Source organism: Anomaloglossus baeobatrachus, chromosome 12 (genome assembly GCF_048569485.1).
Source record: "Anomaloglossus baeobatrachus isolate aAnoBae1 chromosome 12, aAnoBae1.hap1, whole genome shotgun sequence".
Lineage (NCBI taxonomy): Eukaryota > Metazoa > Chordata > Amphibia > Anura > Aromobatidae > Anomaloglossus > Anomaloglossus baeobatrachus.
Window position 1 is genome coordinate 115,476,547 of NC_134364.1, and position 20,738 is coordinate 115,497,284.

Sequence of the window (20,738 nt, forward strand, 5' to 3'; positions counted from 1 at the left end):
GGAGCACAATAGTTACAATCATATAGTGAAAATGAAGGACATATAACTATCTTGGGAATGATAGAGTTAATAGAAAAAAACATCCATTCAGAAACTATTGTGATTATATCAATGCGTGCTCCTGCAGCCGCAGTGAAGTCCAGTACTGACCCAGAGACCAAGTAGCTGTATCAGTTGCTACAAGGATGGGACATCCACAACATGCAATACCCTAAACAGCTATTCAACACTTTTAATTCTCTCCTCCGTCCTCCAGCACCACCTCCCTCTCCTCTCCTCTCAGCTGAAGACTTTGCCTCTTTCTTCAAGCAGAAGGTTGACAACATCAGAGCAAGCTTTGGCCCACAATCACCACAGCCCCTCATCATAGCTACTCAGCCTTCTTCCTCCAAATCCAGCTTCTCCACCATGACAGAAAACAATCTCTCCACTCTACTCTCAAGATCACATCTAACCACCTGTGCACTGGACCCGCTCCCATCACATCTCATCCCCAACATCACCGCAGTCCTCACCCCAGCCCTAACCCATCTCTTCAACCTATCACTAACAAGTGGTGTATTCCCTTCATGCTTTAAACATGCCTCTATTACACCCATCCTCAAAAAGCCCTCCCTTGACCCATCCTCTGTGTCAAACTATCGCCCCATATCCCTTCTCCCCTATGCCTCAAAACTACTGGAACAGCATGTCCATCTTGAACTGTCCTCATACCTCTCCTCCTGCTCCCTCTTTGACCAGCTACAATCTGGCTTCCGACCGCATCATTCCACTGAAACTGCCCTAACTAAAGTCACTAACGACCTACTAACCGCCAAAGCCAAGCGACACTACTCTGTCCTCCTCCTCCTGGACCTGTCCTCTGCATTCGACACAGTAGACCATTCCCTCCTACTACAGATTCTCTCATCTCTGGGCATCACAGACTTGGCCCTATCTTGGATATCCTCATACCTAACCGACCGAACTTTCAGCGTCTCCCATTCTCACACAACTTCCTCATCTCGCCCCCTATCTGTCGGTGTTCCCCAAGGCTCAGTTCTTGGACCCCTGCTGTTCTCCATCTACACCTTCGGCCTGGGACAGCTCATCGAGTCCTACGGCTTCCAGTATCATCTCTATGCCGATGACACACAGATCTACCTCTCTGGACCTGACATTACCTCTCTACTAACCAGAATCCCACAATGTCTGTCTGCTATTTCATCCTTCTTCTCTGTGCGATTCCTAAAACTTAACATGGACAAAACAGAATTCATTGTCTTTCCTCCTCCTCACTCATCTCCTCCAACAAGCCTTTCCATCAAACTCGATGGTTGCTTACTCTCCCCAGTCTCACAAGCTCGTTGCCTTGGAGTGACCCTCGACTCTGCTCTATCCTTCAAGCCACACATCCAAGCCCTCTTCACCTCATGCCGATTACAACTCAAAAACATCTCCCGGATCCGTGCTTTCCTTAACCAAGAATCAGCAAAAACATTAGTGCATGCCCTCATCATCTCCCGCCTCGACTACTGCAACCTCCTGCTCTCTGGCCTCCCTTCCAACACTCTTGCACCCCTCCAATCTATCCTAAACTCTGCGGCCCGCTTAATCCACCTCTCCCCTCGCTACTCCCCAGCCTCGCCACTCTGCCAATCCCTTCACTGGCTTCCCATCACCCAACGACTCCAGTTCAAAACACTAACCATGACATACAAAGCCATGCACAACCTGTCTCCTCCCTACATCTGTGACCTAGTCTCCCGGTACCTACCTGCACGCAACCTCAGATCCTCACAAGATCTCCTTCTCTGCTCCTCCCTTATCTCCTCTTCCCACAATCGCGTACAAGATTTCTCCCGTGCATCCCCCATACTCTGGAACGCTCTACCTCAGCACATCAGACTCTCCCCTACCGTGGAAAGCTTCAAGAGGAACCTCAAGACCCACCTCTTCCAACAAGCCTACAACCTACAACAGCCCTCAGTCCAGTAGACCACTGCGCAACCAGCTCTGTCCTCACCTATTGTACCATCACCCATTCCCCGTAGACTGTAAGCCCTCGCGGGCAGGGTCCTCTCTCCTCCTGTACCAGTCTGTTATGTACTGTTAATGATTGTTGTACGTATACCCTTTCACTTGTAAAGCGCCATGGAATAAATGGCGCTATAATAATAAATAATAATAATAATAATATCGGTGCATACCAAAAGGAAAAAGATTCACTGCATACTCTGTGGATCAAAAAACGCCAGACACTATTGAGCAGGCTAACCAAGCACAGATACTATTACCTAGATGAGAATGACTGCGGAGGGAATGCGCCCGATGCGCATTTCGGAGTGCACCTTCGTTAAGGGGCGTGACCGGAAACAAAGAGGGTGCCGTTAAAATAGGCCTCATCCCACAGCTGATTGGGCAGGCATTGTGATGCATCCGAAACCGGCCGAGCGGAGGTCCCGCCTCATAGACGCGTCATGCCCACACAGGACGCTGGGTAAGAAAACCCGGCGTCCCCGTAACCATAGAGACGCGCCCAGGAGTAGCAGGAGATCCAGGCAGGCGACGCATGCGTCCACCGCACAGTCAGGTGAGGGATGAAATTGCAAAATAGTAGAAAGTGCAAATGCAGGCAAATGGACGCACAGGGCTAAAGATTCACATCGTGGTTGGAAGGTCATAATATTTACTTATGTATAGCGATTACATCAGATAATAAAAAGGAAAACAAGGATGTAAAGCACATGAATAATTAGATATAAAAAAAAAAATCTTTGTTACATAACTAAATTCAGAATAAGGTAATCGGCAGCATCCGGAAAACTGCCGGTTTCTCCCCAGACAATGGTGTATCCTTGCTCTCGGGAAGTCTCACACAGCTGTTACAATAGTGAGACAGTGGAGAGCCAATCTTCATCCCTCCTTGCAAATGAACCCAGATTTTTATTTACTAAATTAGACAGGATTTTAATTTTTTTTTTTTTGTTGATGAATGTGTTGTTACAGTCTCCAGTTCAGGAAAAAAATTGGCATCTTTCCTAATTTATCATTGTTCTCTCAAGTGATCAGCATATGGTGCAATGGAGCATCATGAAGTGTAATAAATCAGATCATGTTCCCACAGGGCGAGAATGCAATGGAGAAACTGTCACAATATAGAAACGCAGAGAATAGAGCATGATGTAGATGTGAAAATATGATATGGGCTCTAGAATCTGCTGTTATTTTATTTTTATTTTTTTGCAGTGGTTGAGGGAATCTTAAAATCCCACGCTTTTCTGTCTTTTTTTTTTCTTGCGTCATCATCTTTCGATCAGGCATACAGGCATGCATTTCTTTTTGCTGTTGTTTTTATTATAACATTCCTTCTGTAGCAGATGATGTCTTATCTCTGCACATCACATAGGATAGCAGTTTGTGTGCATGGCCGTCTTTTTAGTTATAGAGTCGCACATCTGACAGGGAGACTATGCCCGCTTTCTGGAAGATAACTGAATCCACAGAAATGTATGAGACGCTTTGTAAACATTTCATATCTACTTTTCCAGACATGCATTTAGGAATATGTGAGTGTGTGTGTATATAATATAATATATATGTATATAATATTAATATATACGTGATATATATATATATATATATATATATATATATATATATAAAATGTGTGTGTGTATGTGTGTGTTCTTTTAATTTACTTTTTTGTAGGGCTTTTTGTTCTGTGGAAATCTGCTGCTTATACCTCTCCTCCCTTTACTTCAATTTTGTTCCTCTTTGTACCCATAACGATGACTTTTAGGCTATGTGCGCACGTTGCATTTTTTTCCTGCACTGTCAAAATGCATGCGTTGTGCTTCCCCAGCAGTCTATGAGAAGTTGGTAAATTCCATGCGCACGTTGCTTTCTTAAACGCCAAATATTTGACAAAATTGATGCGTTTAAAAAAGCCGCATCACTTCTTTTGTGCGTTTTGGTTTCATTTTCCACCTATTGAAATTATTGAGGTGTGTCAAAACGACAACCAAAATTTTAGCTGTGCACTTGCACTGCATTTTTGTTGCGTTCTGCATGCTTTTTTGACAACCAAAAACCCAGGTCTTTTGGTCCCTCTCTCCCTCTCTACCTCTCTGCCCCTCCCTCTCTCTGTCCCTCTCTCTGTCCCTCTCTCTCTGTCCCTCTCTCTCTGTCCCTCTCTCTCTGTCCCTCTCTCTCTGTCCCTCTCTCTCTCTCTCTGGCCCTCTCTCTCTCTCTCTGTCCCCCTCTCTCTCTCTCTGTCCCTCTCTCTCTCTGTCCCTCTCTCTCTCTCTGTCCCTCTCTCTCTCTCTCTGTCCCTCTCTCTCTGTCTCTGTCCCTCTCTCTCTGTCTCTCTCTCTCTGTCTCTCTCTCTCTGTCCCTCTCTCTCTCTGTCCCTCTCTCTCTCTCTCTGTCCCTCTCTCTCTCTCTCTCTGTCCCTCTCTCTCTCTCTCTGTCCCTCTCTCTCTCTCTCTCTGTCCCTCTCTCTCTCTCTGTCCCTCTCTCTCTCTCTGTCCCTCTCTCTCTCTCTCTGTCCCTCTCTCTCTGTCTCTGTCCCTCTCTCTCTGTCTCTCTCTCTCTCTCTCTCTGTCCCTCTCTCTCTCTCTCTCTGTCCCTCTCTCTCTCTCTCTGTCCCTCTCTCTCTCTCTCTGTCCCTCTCTCTCTCTCTGTCCCTCTCTCTCTCTCTGTCCCTCTCTCTCTCTCTGTCCCTCTCTCTCTCTCTCTCTGTCCCTCTCTCTCTCTCTCTCTCTGTCCCTCTCTCTCTCTCTCTCTCTGTCCCTCTCTCTCTCTGTCCCTCTCTCTCTCTGTCCCTCTCTCTCTCTCTCTCTCTGTCCCTCTCTCTCTCTCTCTCTGTCTCTCTCTCTCTCCCTCTCTCTCTGTCCCCTCTCTCTCTCTCTCTGTCCCTCTCTCTCTCTCTCTCTCTGTCCCTCTCTCTCTCTCTCTCTCTGTCCCTCTCTCTCTCTCTCTCTGTCCCCTCTCTCTCTCTCTCTCTCTGTCCCCTCTCTCTCTCTCTCTCTCTGTCCCTCTCTCTCTCTCTCTCTGTCCCTCTCTCTCTCTCTCTCTGTCCCTCTCTCTCTCTCTCTCTGTCCCTCTCTCTCTCTCTCTCTGTCCCTCTCTCTCTCTCTCTCTGTCCCTCTCTCTCTCTCTCTCTGTCCCTCTCTCTCTGTCTCTCTCTCTCTCTCTCTGTCCCTCTCTCTCTGTCTCTCTCTCTCTCTGTCCCTCTCTCTCTCTCTTTCTGTCCCTCTCTCTCTGTGTATCTCTGTCTCTGGGTATCTATGTCTGTCAATGCTGGTCTCTGTCGGTCGGTCTCTCCCTCTCTCTTTCATACTCACCGATCACCGGCGCGGCGCTGCACAGCTGTCACAAAGCTTCGGCAGCTTCTCCTGCTTTTGAAAATGCCGTCCCGCTCATTATTCCATCTCGTATTCCCTGCTTCCCCCGCCCACCAGCGCCTACGATTGGTTGCATTCAGACGCGCCCCCACGCTGAGTGACAGCTGTCTCACTGCAACCAATCACAGCTGCCGGTGGGCGGGTCTATATCGTGCAGTAAAATAAATAATTAAAAAACATTGTGCAGTCCCCCCCAATTTTGATACTAGCCAAGGTAAAGAAAAACGGCTGAAGGCTGGTATTCTCAGGATGGGGAACCGCACGTTATGGGGAGCCCCCCAGCCTAAAAATATCAGCCAGCAGCCGCCGGAATTGCCGCATCCATTAGATGCGACAGTCCCGGGACTCTACCCGGCTCATCCCGAATTGTCCTGGTGCGGTGGCAAGTAATAAGGAGTTAATGGCAGCTCATAGCTGCCACGAAGTCCTAGGTTAATCATGGCAGGCGTTTATGAACCCCCCCCCCCCCATGATTAATCTGTAAGTTAAAGAGAATAAACACATACACTGAAAAATCCTTTATTTGAAATAAAAGACAAAATAACACCCTCTTTCACCACTTTATTAATCCCCAAACACCCCTCCAAGTCCGACGTAATCCACACGAGGTCCCACAACGCTTTCAGATCTGCTACATCGGAAGCTGACAGCGAGCGGCCACAGACCACAACCGCTCTCTGTCAGCTCCACGCAGCAACTGAAGTGAGTCACGCTGTCAGCAGTGATGTCACTCAAGTTACCCACGGCCACCGCTGGATCCTCCAACTGTGACAGCAAGTCGCCGGAGTGACTAAAGTGATCAGTGGTGCCCTCACTTAAGTGCTTTGCGGTCTCGGGTGGAGGACTTCAACTGAGGTCGCGGGTAACCTGCATGACTGCACCGCTGATCTCGCGGCTCACTTCAGTCACTCAGGAGATTTGCGGTCACCGGTGAGTCCTTCACTGGTGACCGCAAATCAGGCCGCAGCACACAGAGTGAGCCGCGCGATGACAATGAAGTTGGGTGAAGTTCATCCGAGTTCATTCTGATTGCGCGGCTCTGTCTTGTAGCCAGCCATTCTCTATGGGGATGTAGCAGAGCCGAGTGGGAACACACTGTCAAAAATGCATCTAAAATGCATTCAAAATGCATGCGTTTTGGATGCATTTTTTTGTCAAACGCAGTGTTTACAGTTGTCAAAACGCTGCAGTTTATTTGTCAAGCCAGAACGCAGCGTGCACACCTAGCCTTAAAGCGCACCAAACACCAGGATTTTCCTATATAACCTAAAGCCAGTGCTATACTGGGCTGTCATGTTGATTAATTACATAACTTTAGTGGTCAGCTCAGATGTATAGGTTTTGAAATAAGCAAGTAAAGTTTGTAAAATGAGCAGCTTTTTGAGTGGCAGCAGCTGCCGATCATCTGATAGCTGGCGAGGTATTCATAGTGATTCCCGTCCCCTGCCTGTCCATCCTCCCTCTGTTATTTATGCCAATTCTATTATAGAATCGTTTTACTAAGTGGCTAGAAGGACGTGTGCTGATGTCATACCCATGTGACCAGAAGGGGCAGGGCCTCAGCCAACAGAAAAATAATGTTGTTTGTTGGTATCAGCTATGTTGGCTGAGGTCCCACCCTTTCTGGTCACATGGGTATGACATCAGCACAGGTCCTTCTAGTCACAAAGTAAAACGATTCTATAATAGAATTGGCATAACTAACAGGCAGGGGGCGGGAATCACTATGAATACCCACCCCAGCTATCAGCTGATCAGCAGCTGCTGCCACTCAAAAAGCTGCTTATTTTTCAAACTTTACTTGTTTGTGTTTAAAAAAAAACCTTTTCATCCGAGCTGACAACTAATGGTATGTAAAGAATCAGCCTGATAGTGCCAGTATAGCACTGTATGTATAGAATCAGCCTGATAATGCCAGTATAGCACTGTATGTATAGAATCAGCCTGATAGTGCCAGTATAGCACTGTATGTATAGCCTCAGCCTGATAGTGCCAGTATAGCACTGTATGTATAGACTCAGCCTGATAGTGCCAGTATAGCACTGTATGTATAGAATCAACCTGATAGTGCCAGTATAGCACTGTATGTAGAGAATCAGCCTGATAGTGCCAGTATAGCACTGTATGTAGAGAATCAGCCTGATAGTGCCAGTATAGCACTGTATGTATAGACTCAGCCTGATAGTGCCAGTATAGCACTGTATGTATAGAATCAGCCTGATAGTGCCAGTATAGCACTGTATGTATAGACTCAGCCTGATAGTGCCAGTATAGCACTGTATGTATAGCCTCAGCCTGATAGTGCCAGTATAGCACTGTATGTATAGACTCAGCCTGATAGTGCCAGTATAGCACTGTATGTATAGACTCAGCCTGATAGTGCCAGTATAGCCCTGTATGTAGAGAATCAGCCTGATAGTGCCAGTATAGCACTGTATGTAGAGAATCAGCCTGATAGTGCCAGTATAGCACTGTATGTAGAGAATCAGCCTGATAGTGCCAGTATAGCACTGTATGTATAGAATCAGCCTGATAGTGCCAGTATAGCACTGTATGTATAGAATCAGCCTGATAGTGCCAGTATAGCACTGTATGTATAGAATCAGCCTGATAGTGCCAGTATAGCACTGTATGTAGAGAATCAGCCTGATAGTGCCAGTATAGCACTGTATGTAGAGAATCAGCCTGATAGTGCCAGTATAGCACTGTATGTATAGAATCAGCCTGATAGTGCCAGTATAGCACTGTATGTAGAGAATCAGCCTGATAGTGCCAGTATAGCACTGTATGTATAGAATCAGCCTGATAGTGCCAGTATAGCACTGTATGTATAGACTCAGCCTGATAGTGCCAGTATAGCACTGTATGTATAGAATCAGCCCGATAGTGCCAGTATAGCACTGTATGTATAGAATCAGCCTGATAGTGCCAGTATAGCACTGTATGTAGAGAATCAGCCTGATAGTGCCAGTATAGCACTGTATGTAGAGAATCAGCCTGATAGTGCCAGTATAGCACTGTATGTAGAGAATCAGCCTGATAGTGCCAGTATAGCACTGTATGTAGAGAATCAGCCTGATAGTGCCAGTATAGCACTGTATGTATAGAATCAGCCTGATAGTGCCAGTATAGCACTGTATGTAGAGAATCAGCCTGATAGTGCCAGTATAGCACTGTATGTATAGAATCAGCCTGATAGTGCCAGTATAGCCCTGTATGTATAGAATCAGCCCGATAGTGCCAGTATAGCACTGTATGTATAGACTCAGCCTGATAGTGCCAGTATAGCCCTGTATGTATAGACTCAGCCTGATAGTGCCAGTATAGCACTGTATGTATAGAATCAGCCTGATAGTGCCAGTATAGCCCTGTATGTAGAGAATCAGCCTGATAGCGCCAGTATAGCACTGTATGTATAGAATCAGCCTGATAGTGCCAGTATAGCACTGGCTTTAGGTTTTATAGGAAAATCCTGGTGATCTGTGGGCCTTAAAATGATCTGTTATTAAAGGGTTATTTTCTTCTTTACAGATGGGTATGGTCAGATACTGCTGTTAAAAACTAGTACTTTTAAAATGTACTGTATATTAAAATTTTCTTGCAGTCTTTGAGATATTAAAACTTTCCTTTTTGTTTAGAGCGCATTGCTTAGGAGACAGACCACCAATTTGGCTTTCAATAAACTGTTGGCGTAAGCCCAAACTTATGAGTTTTCTGAAGTGTACTCCTCTTGGTGTGTCTCGGTGGGTTCTCCTGCCTGAAAATGACATTGTGTGCCCATACCCTAAGTCTGGTTTGGAGGACCAAACGTCTGGAAGACTTAAATTCATATATGTGGGTGTAAAATATATAATAGACTTTAGTTCAGGTGAGGAGAACCTTATCTGGTCCAGACATCGTGGTACATATCACAGCACAAAAAATAAACACTTTTTGTCTGCTACTTGGCAAAAACCATGTGCGCTATACTAAATCGAATGCGCTGAATCCAAATCTGAAGTTAGTTTTTTTGTAGCACGTCAGGATATTAAGTTATTCCAATTTTTGTGAAAATTAAAATAAGCAATTAATAAAGATACAGAATCGTTATGTCCCACAGTTTCACAACATGTATTATCATTGTCACAAACCACCGGGGGGGTCACTCAGAAATCCCCCGCGCTGGCTACCAGTACGTCACAATCGGGGGGTAACAAGTGGGTGTCACCCCTCCTTTATACCTCCCGACCGACAGACAGAGCACGTGACGCGCTCTCTAGCGCCCCTCTTATAGTCAGGCCAATTATGGAATTGCCCGACAATAAGCAAGGAGGCCGCTATACTACTTATGCCGATTATTGAAGGGTCCCCGGTGAGAGTAGGGTATATATTCCCCCGACCTCCGCGGGCGGAATATATAAAACCTCCCCGAATCTCACTGGCCTCCCCACAATAATCCTTGGCACAACTCGCTGCCACCAACCGCTTCACGGTAACTATTAGCCGAACACACAGACGTGGGATTCAAGATCGAGATAACAGAACAGCCCAAGATTAATTATATAATTTAATCAGCCTAAAGCACACTAGAAACTACAATATATACAATAGGGAATCTACAGAATATACATATGTCAGAGTACAGTTACAGATAAAGCATGGTTTACAAACAGGTATGCAATTCAATCAGTTACCTTGTGCGTCTGGCCACAGGGGGGCGCTGTAGACCAGGTTTCCAGGAACTCCCACAGATGTTTCCTACACGTGACCCCCAGCGAAAGAACACTGGAAAATGGCCGAAGTAGGGTTATCAACCTGGGCAAATCCAGGTCCCCTCCTACCTTAGTGACCTCAGAGGGAGCACTGCTCCACCCCTGGCTGGAGTTATGGACAAAATCCACAACATGGAATATGGCCATAACTTGGCCTGGGAGCGTCGTAGGCGGACGCCAACGCTCTCATTGTGACAGCTATGAATTTAGCTACAGAATGAGAGGACTCGTGACTTGTCTACTAGTTCCACATTGGCTGATATCACGCCTGGGGTATTTTCCAAGCTCCCGCTCCCATAAAAAGGGTGTGCCAGCATCGTCCGCATGCGGAGACACCATTTTTATGGTTGCCATATTTATCGGAAATATGGCTTGCGAGATATGAACCATTTTTTTACTGGAGTCGTTCTGTCTGGATACTTCCAAGCTTGCTAATTAGATAGCAGCTCCTACCACAGGGTCACGGCAGGGAGTCATCCTGTGTCCATTGTTCCCACATCATCTCATCTCCATATCACAGGAGATGGCCATGGAGGTGTAACACCTTCACAGATGCTGGACATTGAGAACAAGAAGGGAGGGGGGCACTGCCAGGGAGTGATGAGCGATTATGACTCGAAGTCATAATTCATCTTCATATCCCGGGATTTGCCTCACACCTCCCCCCTTTTGAGGGCGCTAGGGGGCAGCACACTCCGGTGTTCCCCCGTGCGCCCGTCCGCGACCTCTCCTTGTCGGGACAGCCCGTCTGCGTTACCGTGGTCACGGCCCCTTTTGTGGCGAATGGTGAAGTTGTATTGCTGGAGCGCAAGGCTCCATCGCAACAATCGCCCATTCGTCCCAGAGACGGTGTGCAACCAGCTGAGGGGATTGTGGTCCGTCTCCACGATGAAGTGGCGCCCGTATAGATAGGGTTGCAGACGCTGCAGGGCCCACACTATGGCCAGGCACTCCTTTTCCATCGTGGAATAGGCCACTTCCCGTGGTAACAGCTTCCTGCTCAGGTACAAGACTGGGTGCTCTTGGCTCGCAGAGTCCACCTGGCTGAGCACCGCACCGAGGCCGAAGTCACTGGCGTCGGTCTGTACTACAAACGGCCGCGTGAAGTCGGCTGCCTGTAGCACGGGCGGGCTGGACAGGGCGTCCTTTAGGGCCCGGAAGGCTGTCTCGCAGTCCATTGTCCAATCGACTGCAGAGGGCAGCTTCTTCTTGGTGAGGTCCGTCAAGGGCTTTGCCAGGCTACTATAGCATGGAACAAACCTCCTATAGTACCCAGCGGTCCCCAAGAAGGACATCACCTGCTTCTTGGTCCTGGGGGTGGGCCAGGATGCGATGGCTTCCACTTTCTCAGGCTCGGGCTTCAGTGTTCTCCCGCCTACCCGGTGACCGAGGTACTGGACCTCGCTCATGGCCAGCTGACACTTTCCCGGCTTGATGGTCAAACCTGCCTGGTGGATCCGCCTGAGCACCTGTGCTAGATGCTCTAGGTGGTCCTCCCAGGTGGGACTGAAGACGGCAATGTCATCCAGGTACGCGGCCGCGTACCCTTCAAGTCCCTTGAGCAGGGTGTTGACCATCCGCTGGAAAGTGGCAGGGGCATTCCTCATCCCGAATGGCATCACCGTGGACTCGTACAGTCCAAATGGGGTAATAAAGGCAGAGCGTTCCCTGGCCTTGCGAGTCAGGGGGATCTGCCAATATCCCCGGCTCAGATCCATGATGGTCAGGTACTGAGCCCCGGCCAACTGATCGAGCAGGTCATCGATGCGTGGCATTGGGTACGCATCGGCGACCGTGACAGCATTGAGCCCCCTGTAGTCCACGCAGAACCGAGTGGTTCGGTCCTTCTTAGGGACGAGGACTACAGGCGAGGCCCAAGCGCTGTTGGATGCCTGGATCACCCCCAGCTTCAGCATCTCGTCAATCTCCTGGCGCATGTGTTGCTGCACCTCCAGGGAGACCCGATATGCTGAACGCCGGATCGGGGGATGATCCCCAGTGTCCACGTGATGGACAGCCAAGTCAGTCCTTCCGGGCTGGTTGGTAAACAACCCCCGGAAGGGGAGGAGGGTGGCCCACAGCTGGGACCGTTGGTCCTCCAAGAGCTGGTGGCCAACCTCCACATCCTCAATGGATCCGCCTGCCCTAACCTGGGCTAGCATATCCAAGAGGGTTTCCGCTTCTCCCTCCTCGGGCAGGTTGCACACGGGGAGCGCACATGCCTCCCGCTCATGATGTGCCTTCATCATGTTCACATGGAAGGGCTTCCGCCTTCCACGGGCAGGGTCCAGGGTGACCAGGTACGTCACAGGGTTGAGCTGCTGGTACACGAGGTATGGGCCTTCCCAGGCTGCCTGAAGCTTGTCCTGTGGTACGGGGACCAGTACCCACACCTTTTGACCCACTTGGTAGGTCCTCTCACAAGCGTTCTGGTCGTACCAACGCTTCTGATCGGCCTGGGCTTGAGCCATATTGTCGTGTACCAGTTGCGTCAAGGCCTGCATTTTGTCCCGGAAGCGCATGACATACTCGATAACCGACACTCCAGGGGTGGCCAAATCCCCTTCCCAAGCCTCTTTCACCAGAGCCAGGGGGCCCCGCACACGTCGCCCGTACAGGAGCTCAAACGGTGAGAATCCTGTTGAGGCCTGTGGAACCTCCCGGTAAGCAAATAACAGGTGTGGGAGATACCGCTCCCAGTCACGCCCATGGGAGTCGACCAACATCTTAAGCATCTGCTTTAAGGTGCCATTAAACCGCTCGCACAGGCCATTAGTCTGTGGATGGTACGGGCTGGCCACCAGATGTCGCACCTGGACTTGCTTACAGAGGGCCTCCATCAGCTGGGACATGAATTGGGTCCCCCGGTCAGTGAGCATTTCCTGGGGAAAACCCACTCGGGAGAAAATCTCCAGCAATGCGGTGGCCACCTTGTCAGCCCGAATGGACGACAAGGCCACTGCTTCTGGGTACCGGGTGGCATAGTCCACTACCGTCAGTATGAAGCGTTTCCCGGAGCTGCTGGGGATGGCCAGCGGGCCGACCAGATCCACAGCCACCCTCCTGAAAGGCTCATCGATGATGGGCAGAGATACCAGTGGGGCTTTGGGGCGTGGCCCCGCCTTCCCCACTCTCTGACAGGTTTCACACGAACGGCAGTAGGCAGCCACATCGGCCCCCATTTTTGGCCAGTAGAAATGCTGGTTTAACCTGGCCTTGGTCTTAGCGATCCCTAGGTGTCCGGCCACCGGAATCTCATGTGCGATCCGCAACAACTCCGTCCGGAACGGATAGGGTACCACCAACTGTCGGTCCCTGGGCCACGCCTCCGGTGAACCCTGCTGGACCGTGGCCCGGTACAGCCGTCCTTGGTCCCAGACCACTCGCTCCGGGTCCGAGTCCGAGGGAGGCTGTGCCGCCTGCTCCTTAAGAGCTTTCAGGCTGTCGTCAGCTTCTAACGCTGCCTGAAACCCCTGACTAGATGGGGCCAGAATCGACGAGACTGTCACATCTTCGGTCAGTACCCCGGGACCTGTGTCCTGGCCTCCACCTGACTCGGCTGCCACTTGGTCAGAAGGGGAAGAGCTATCGGACCTCCGGGAGGCCCCTTGGCTTCCAGCACTCCCACTGCGGGTGACAGCGGCCACAGCCGCTGCGACCGTGGGTCGTGCCTGCTCCTCCTCCGTTCCTGACCAAGTCGCCGGTTCAGGCAGACCGACCTGGCTTCCTGACACCCCGGTTGTGGGGGAACCATGCACCGAGATCTTACCTGGGAGCACTTCCGCTCCTGGACCGGCCCCAATCTCACCTGCCTGTTCCCCTCCTGCAGCAACAGAACCCCGCTGTGAAATCTCTGGGGACCCCACATTTGCTGTGGTAGCCCCCACCCCACACACTGGTCCTCCCCCTGCAGCACCCTGCTCTCTGCTTATCCCTGCAGAGGGCAGCAGATCCCAGCTCACAGGCTGATTACTTGTAGAGGCATTGTCACACCTTTCTCTGACCCCCTCCCCTGTCACAGCTGCAGCTGTGTGTGTGTCTATGGTGTCTGTGCAAGCAGAAATATCAGAGTTCACTCCCCCCTCTCTCACATCATTCATAGATAACACATTAACATTGTCAGGAGTCATGTCCGTACTGGCTGAAGGTTCAGCCCTTGGTGGGGGCCCAAACTGGGAGGTTATCTGCCCCAAATCTGTCCCAAGTAGCACGTTTGCGGGGATCCGATCAGTTACCCCCACCTCTCTCACCCCTCGCCCTGCGCCCCAGTCCACATAAATGTCAGCAACAGGCAGCGCCGGGTCAATGCCTCCAATCCCGGAGACAGCGAGGGTTTTTCCAGGGATCAAGTCTTGGGGGGACACCATCTCAGGCCGCACCAGAGTCACCTCCGAGGCGCTGTCTCGCAGTCCTATGGTCACAGACCGGCCGACGGTGACAGGTTGGAAGCTGTCCAGGGACCTACCACCACCCCCACCCACACAATACACCTTGGGCGGCCCTTGGGACGGGGACGGAGCCGGGGCCTTGGGACGCTGAGGGCACATGGCCTTGAAGTGTCCAGGTAGGTTGCACTGGTGGCACCGTCTTGGCTCTGCCACGGGCCTGGAGAGGGGAGTTGAGGGGGACACCCCCTGCAGTCTAGGGGCAGGTGGGGCAGTCGCAGAATTCATCTTACCCCCTCTCCAGGTGCTGCTGGTGGCTGCTCTCCTGGCCTCAGGGGCCCGGTTGTTGGTGTAGTCATCGGCCAGGGCAGCTGTAGCCGTGGACCCCTTTGGCTTCTGGTCTCGGATGAACTGGCGGAGATCCTCAGGGCAGTTCCACAAGAGTTGCTCCGTGATGAACAAGTCCAGGATCTCCGGTCCGGTGGAAAGCTGCAGGCCTTGGGTCCAGTGGTCGGCAGCTCGGGCAAGTGCCCGCCTGTGGTCAGCCCAGGAGTCCTTTGGTCCCTTCTGTAGGCTCCGGAACTTCTTGCGGTAGGACTCTGGAGTGAGGTTGTACTGTTGGATCAGGGCCCGCTTGATGGTGTCGTAGCCCTGATCTGCCTCAGCAGGCAAGTCCCCAAGGATTTCCAGGGCCTTACCCCTTAAACGGGGGGTCAGGTATTTGGCCCACTGGTCCTTGTCCAGATGGTGCTGCAAGCAAGTCCGTTCAAAAGCAGTCAAGAAAGAGTCCAAGTCTCCATCCTTCTCCAGCACTGGGAAGTCCTCAACACGGACCTTTGGAAGTTTGGTGTCTTGAAGGTCACGTGTGGCTGATGAGGGCCGGAGCTGAGCTAGCTGCAGCTGGTGGTCCCGGTCTGCCTGTTGCCGTCGCTCCGCAGCCTCACGCTCTGCCTGGCGCTCTTCACGCGCTGCCTGCCGCTCTGCCTGCCGCTCCGCAGCCTCACACGCTGCCCTGCGCTCTGCCATGAGTTCCCTGTAGCCCTCCCGGTCTCCAGCCTGGAGAAGGGCCATAGCCATTTGAAGAAGGCTATCCGAGCCTCCCAGGCTCGGTGGAATGGCACGTGGTGATCTGCGGCCCGCTGCGGAGCCTGGTGATTCACTGTCCATTGCAGAGCGGAGGGCTGGCATCTGGCTCGTTGAGGACCCTTGGGTGAGCTGCTCCTCATCTTGTCCAGCAGTGCCAGGTTGTGCAATGTCCTCTGCAGAGCTGTTTTCTGGCGTCGAGCTCCTGGAGGACTCGTGGGCAACCTCCTCATTACTGTCCACAGCACCGTCCTCCCTCTCTTCGGCTCCTGCTTTAGCATTGGCCAGTTGCATAGCTCTGCTCCTGGTGCCATCAGCCATTCTTGCAGACTTTTGGTCACTGACACAGAACTGACACCTGATGCCTCCACACACCTTACAGTATCTGCACTCTGACACTCTAGTGTTGAGCTAGTCTGAAGACCCCAGCAGCCACAGCTGCTGCAGGCAGTCTTTAGTGTCTGGGAGTATGGGTCTCACACTCACACACACTATTATCTCGATCCCACCGCTTGCCACCAATATGTCACAAACCACCGGGGGGGTCACTCAGAAATCCCCCGCGCTGGCTACCAGTACGTCACAATCGGGGGGTAACAAGTGGGTGTCACCCCTCCTTTATACCTCCCGACCGACAGACAGAGCACGTGACGCGCTCTCTAGCGCCCCTCTTATAGTCAGGCCAATTATGGAATTGCCCGACAATAAGCAAGGAGGCCGCTATACTACTTATGCCGATTATTGAAGGGTCCCCGGTGAGAGTAGGGTATATATTCCCCCGACCTCCGCGGGCGGAATATATAAAACCTCCCCGAATCTCACTGGCCTCCCCACAATAATCCTTGGCACAACTCGCTGCCACCAACCGCTTCACGGTAACTATTAGCCGAACACACAGACGTGGGATTCAAGATCGAGATAACAGAACAGCCCAAGATTAATTATATAATTTAATCAGCCTAAAGCACACTAGAAACTACAATATATACAATAGGGAATCTACAGAATATACATATGTCAGAGTACAGTTACAGATAAAGCATGGTTTACAAACAGGTATGCAATTCAATCAGTTACCTTGTGCGTCTGGCCACAGGGGGGCGCTGTAGACCAGGTTTCCAGGAACTCCCACAGATGTTTCCTACACGTGACCCCCAGCGAAAGAACACTGGAAAATGGCCGAAGTAGGGTTATCAACCTGGGCAAATCCAGGTCCCCTCCTACCTTAGTGACCTCAGAGGGAGCACTGCTCCACCCCTGGCTGGAGTTATGGACAAAATCCACAACATGGAATATGGCCATAACTTGGCCTGGGAGCGTCGTAGGCGGACGCCAACGCTCTCATTGTGACAGCTATGAATTTAGCTACAGAATGAGAGGACTCGTGACTTGTCTACTAGTTCCACATTGGCTGATATCACGCCTGGGGTATTTCCCAAGCTCCCGCTCCCATAAAAAGGGTGTGCCAGCATCGTCCGCATGCGGAGACACCATTTTTATGGTTGCCATATTTATCGGAAATATGGCTTGCGAGATATGAACCATTTTTTTACTGGAGTCGTTCTGTCTGGATACTTCCAAGCTTGCTAATTAGATAGCAGCTCCTACCACAGGGTCATGGCAGGGAGTCATCCTGTGTCCATTGTTCCCACATCATCTCATCTCCATATCACAGGAGATGGCCATGGAGGTGTAACACCTTCACAGATGCTGGACATTGAGAACAAGAAGGGAGGGGGGCACTGCCAGGGAGTGATGAGCGATTATGACTGGAAGTCATAATTCATCTTCATATCCCGGGATTTGCCTCACAATCATTTTTATTGAAAAAGAAGTATAGGTAAATAAACCAAAAAACTTAAAAATCACTTATAGTAGCTTAAGAAATCGCCTTGAACTCAGCAGAGTACTTTTAAAAGTGCTTCAGGCACTTGCTTTTGCGCTTGTGAGTGGTCCTAGTGGCCCGTTGCAAAAACCAGCAGTAATCGCCCATCATGTTGGGGTTAAAGCGACCTGGGTATCTTTTTTTCCATAGTAGAAATGTCCTGGTGGAATCTCTCACCATGTTCGTCACTGACATTACCCATATTTGGAGGAAAGAAGTCAAGATGTGAATGTAGGAAATGCATTTTCAATGACATTCGGGCACCATGCATTTCGTATGCTTGAAGCATATTGTCTATTAGTTCAGCATAGTTTTCTGCTTTTTCGTTTCCAAGGAAGTTTTGAACTACTAATATAAATGCATCCCATGCAGTTAGTTCAAGTGGGGTGAGTTCTTTCTTGAAGATTTCATCATGGATTAGTTGGTGGATTTCAGGACCAATAAAGATTCCTGCTTTGAGTTTGGCCTCAGTTTTCAATGCACTAAACTTTTCCTTCAGATACTTAAATCCATGACCTTGACGATCCATTGCTACTACAAAATTTTTCATTAGTCCTAGTTTAATGTGAAGAGGTGGAAGATAAACTTTAAGTGGATCGACAAGTGATTCGTGTTGAACATTGTGCTTACCAATCTTATGATCATCTCTATTGGGCCACCGTTTAATTTTATAATGGTTGTTGTCATCTCGACTGTTCCATAGGCACAGAAAGCACATATGCTTAGTGTAACCTAACTGCAAACCAAGGACTAGTGCAACAACTTTGAGGTCAGCACAAATGTTCCATTGATGTTCTGAATATTTAATCAATTTCAGAATGATCTGCATAGAAGCATAGGTCTCTTTCATTCCAACCGCATTTGCAATGGGGAAAGATGGCTTTTCATTGCCATTGTGCAACAGAACAGCTTTCAAGCTTGCTTTACTAGAGTCTATGAACAGTCTCCATTGATCTGGAAAATGTCTACAACCCAACTCTAGCATAAGCCCATTCACATCAGTACAGAAGCAGACACCATTTTCCATGACATAGTATGAAGCTAACTTTTTGTGTCGATAACGCAAGTGTGATATTGATGTGCCTTCTTGTAACAAATTCCATTCCTGAAGTCTAGAGGCTAACAGTTCTGATTTCTCTTTAGACAACGACAGATCTCGTATCAGATCATCTAAATCAGATTGGTTTAGTAGGTGTGGCTTACTCTTCTGATCTTCTTGGGCATGAAATTCATCATCGCTGCCATCATCTTTTTTATTAGGATCTGAGCTATCACTGTCTGTCTCAGTAGCAGCGGCTGGTGAAGGAGGAACAGGCACTGGATTCTCCGCATCGTGTGGTAATGGCTTACGAGCAGACTCACAGTCAGGGTACACAATTTGTGATTTATTCCTCTTTGAATATCCGGCAATTTTAGTCATTCAGAAATAACAGTCCGAACTATGATCTTTCTGTTCACGCCAAACCATGGGCACTGCAAATGTCAATCCTTTTCTTTTCCCATTCAACCATTGCGTTAGCCCAGAGTAGCACACAGTGCAACACACATGAGGTGCCCAGTTTTTATCCTGATCTCCTACTTGACAATCAAAATAATACTTGTAAGCAACTCTTACTCTTCTGGTCAAATTCTTGCGTTGATCAAACGTAATAAATTTCCCGCAAACATAACAAAAATTGTCCGGGTCGTTAAGACATTTACGTCTATTCATTGTAATCCAGATAAATCGCACTACTAGCTTTAAAAGAAAACTTTATTGAACACTGTCCAACAGTTGTCTGTAAATCTGGTGTCAGCACTCCCTATATATAGCCATAACTGGTTAATGCTGACATCAGCTCCCAGACATGTCTGGACATGTCTGGATAGGTCCTACATATAGCCATAACTGGTTAGTGCTGATATCAGCTCCCAGACATGTCTGGATAGGTCCTACATATAGCCATAACTGGTTAGTGCTGATATCAGCTCCCATACCTGTCTGGACATGCCCGGATAGGTCCGGGGAGGTCAACGAATGTGTGTAAGAATATCTTCAACAATGCCTGAATAGGCGTATGGCCTTTTCTAAGTATAACTCAAAATCTGGACGTGCTGTGCAAATTCTGAGTTCATATTTGGAATCAGCATGTTCAAATTAGTAAAGAACACATGTTTTACCCTCAGTAGCAAAAACATTGTTGTGCTGTGAATCGGCTGTACAGAAGGAAATGTGCAACCGGCCTTAGCTGTTGGGTGAAGCCTTGTTTGGCTGACAGCTAGCCCACCCCTTCTTTACACATGCACGCTCAATTCAACCATATGTAAGCATGGTTTCATTGAGGAGATGGTAGTAAGTGGTGCCACCTCTTCTGGAAACCAAGAAGATCAGGCTTTTAAAATTCAACATGTCCAATCATCTCTTGGAGGAGAACCCGGAGGTGCTCATACATACTTGGTGGTCAGCTGGTCCTGCCAGAATGCGTCTAGGATTAAACATCATAGAACATTTTTGGACCCTTTTTGTGGTCAATCTGGTGGTGTTTGGACCAGTCGGACCTGGCGGTGCCGTTCACTTAGGCTTGGTAAGACTACGATGTAGCAGAGCAGCGGACTTGAAGGCAGATATGATCGCATATTCTAAATCTTGAGCTCTCTCTAGCTCAAGTCCTGATGTGTGTGATAAGGATACCACTGCTCTATTAAAAAAAAGATGGATTTGTATTTTTTCTTTTTAGGGGAAATGGAAGAAGAAATGGAAAATCCCGAAATGGTGGATTTACCTGAAAAGTTAAAGCACCAGTTAAGGCACAGAGAGCTGTTCCTATCTCGACAGCTTGAGTCCTTACCAGCTACACATATAAGGTGAGTAATGGGCATTTACATGATAAATTGCCCAAGAACAACCCTTTTTTTATTTTTATATTGTTGTTTCCACCCTGAATTATGCATCCGCGCTAGGCTACATTTGCCTTGAGGCACTGCTGCTTCTCTCCCACAGTTTGCACACTTCTATCTTCAGTGCCCGTCCACTCCAAACTACAAAGCGCCCTCCTGAGACTCCTGTACAGTCTGATAAATTGTTGCATACACAGTTTCTACTTTTTTAGATTCCTTCCATTATCCTGACACGCTCCTGCTGTCAGTAATGTTACATGTCTCAGTGTAAAATTTAGATTAAAACGTAATCTGATTGTCACAATTCCTCTTTGCAGAGCATCTTGCAGTCTAGAAGATGCTCTGCTGCATTGTCTTGGATTACAGACCT

The 20,738-nt window shown here is 49.1% G+C and overlaps 1 protein-coding gene across 6 annotated transcripts in view; it reads left to right on the forward strand.

Annotated features, from left to right (window-relative positions):
- Positions 1 to 20,738, forward strand: part of MTA1 (metastasis associated 1) — a 219,230-nt gene that overhangs the window by 63,054 nt on the left and 135,438 nt on the right. For all 6 annotated transcript variants that reach the window (XM_075330605.1, XM_075330607.1, XM_075330606.1 and 3 more), the window contains exon 4: positions 20,209 to 20,335. In XM_075330605.1, coding sequence (XP_075186720.1) covers positions 20,209 to 20,335 — 127 coding nt within the window. The remainder of the gene's footprint in view (positions 1 to 20,208; positions 20,336 to 20,738) is intronic.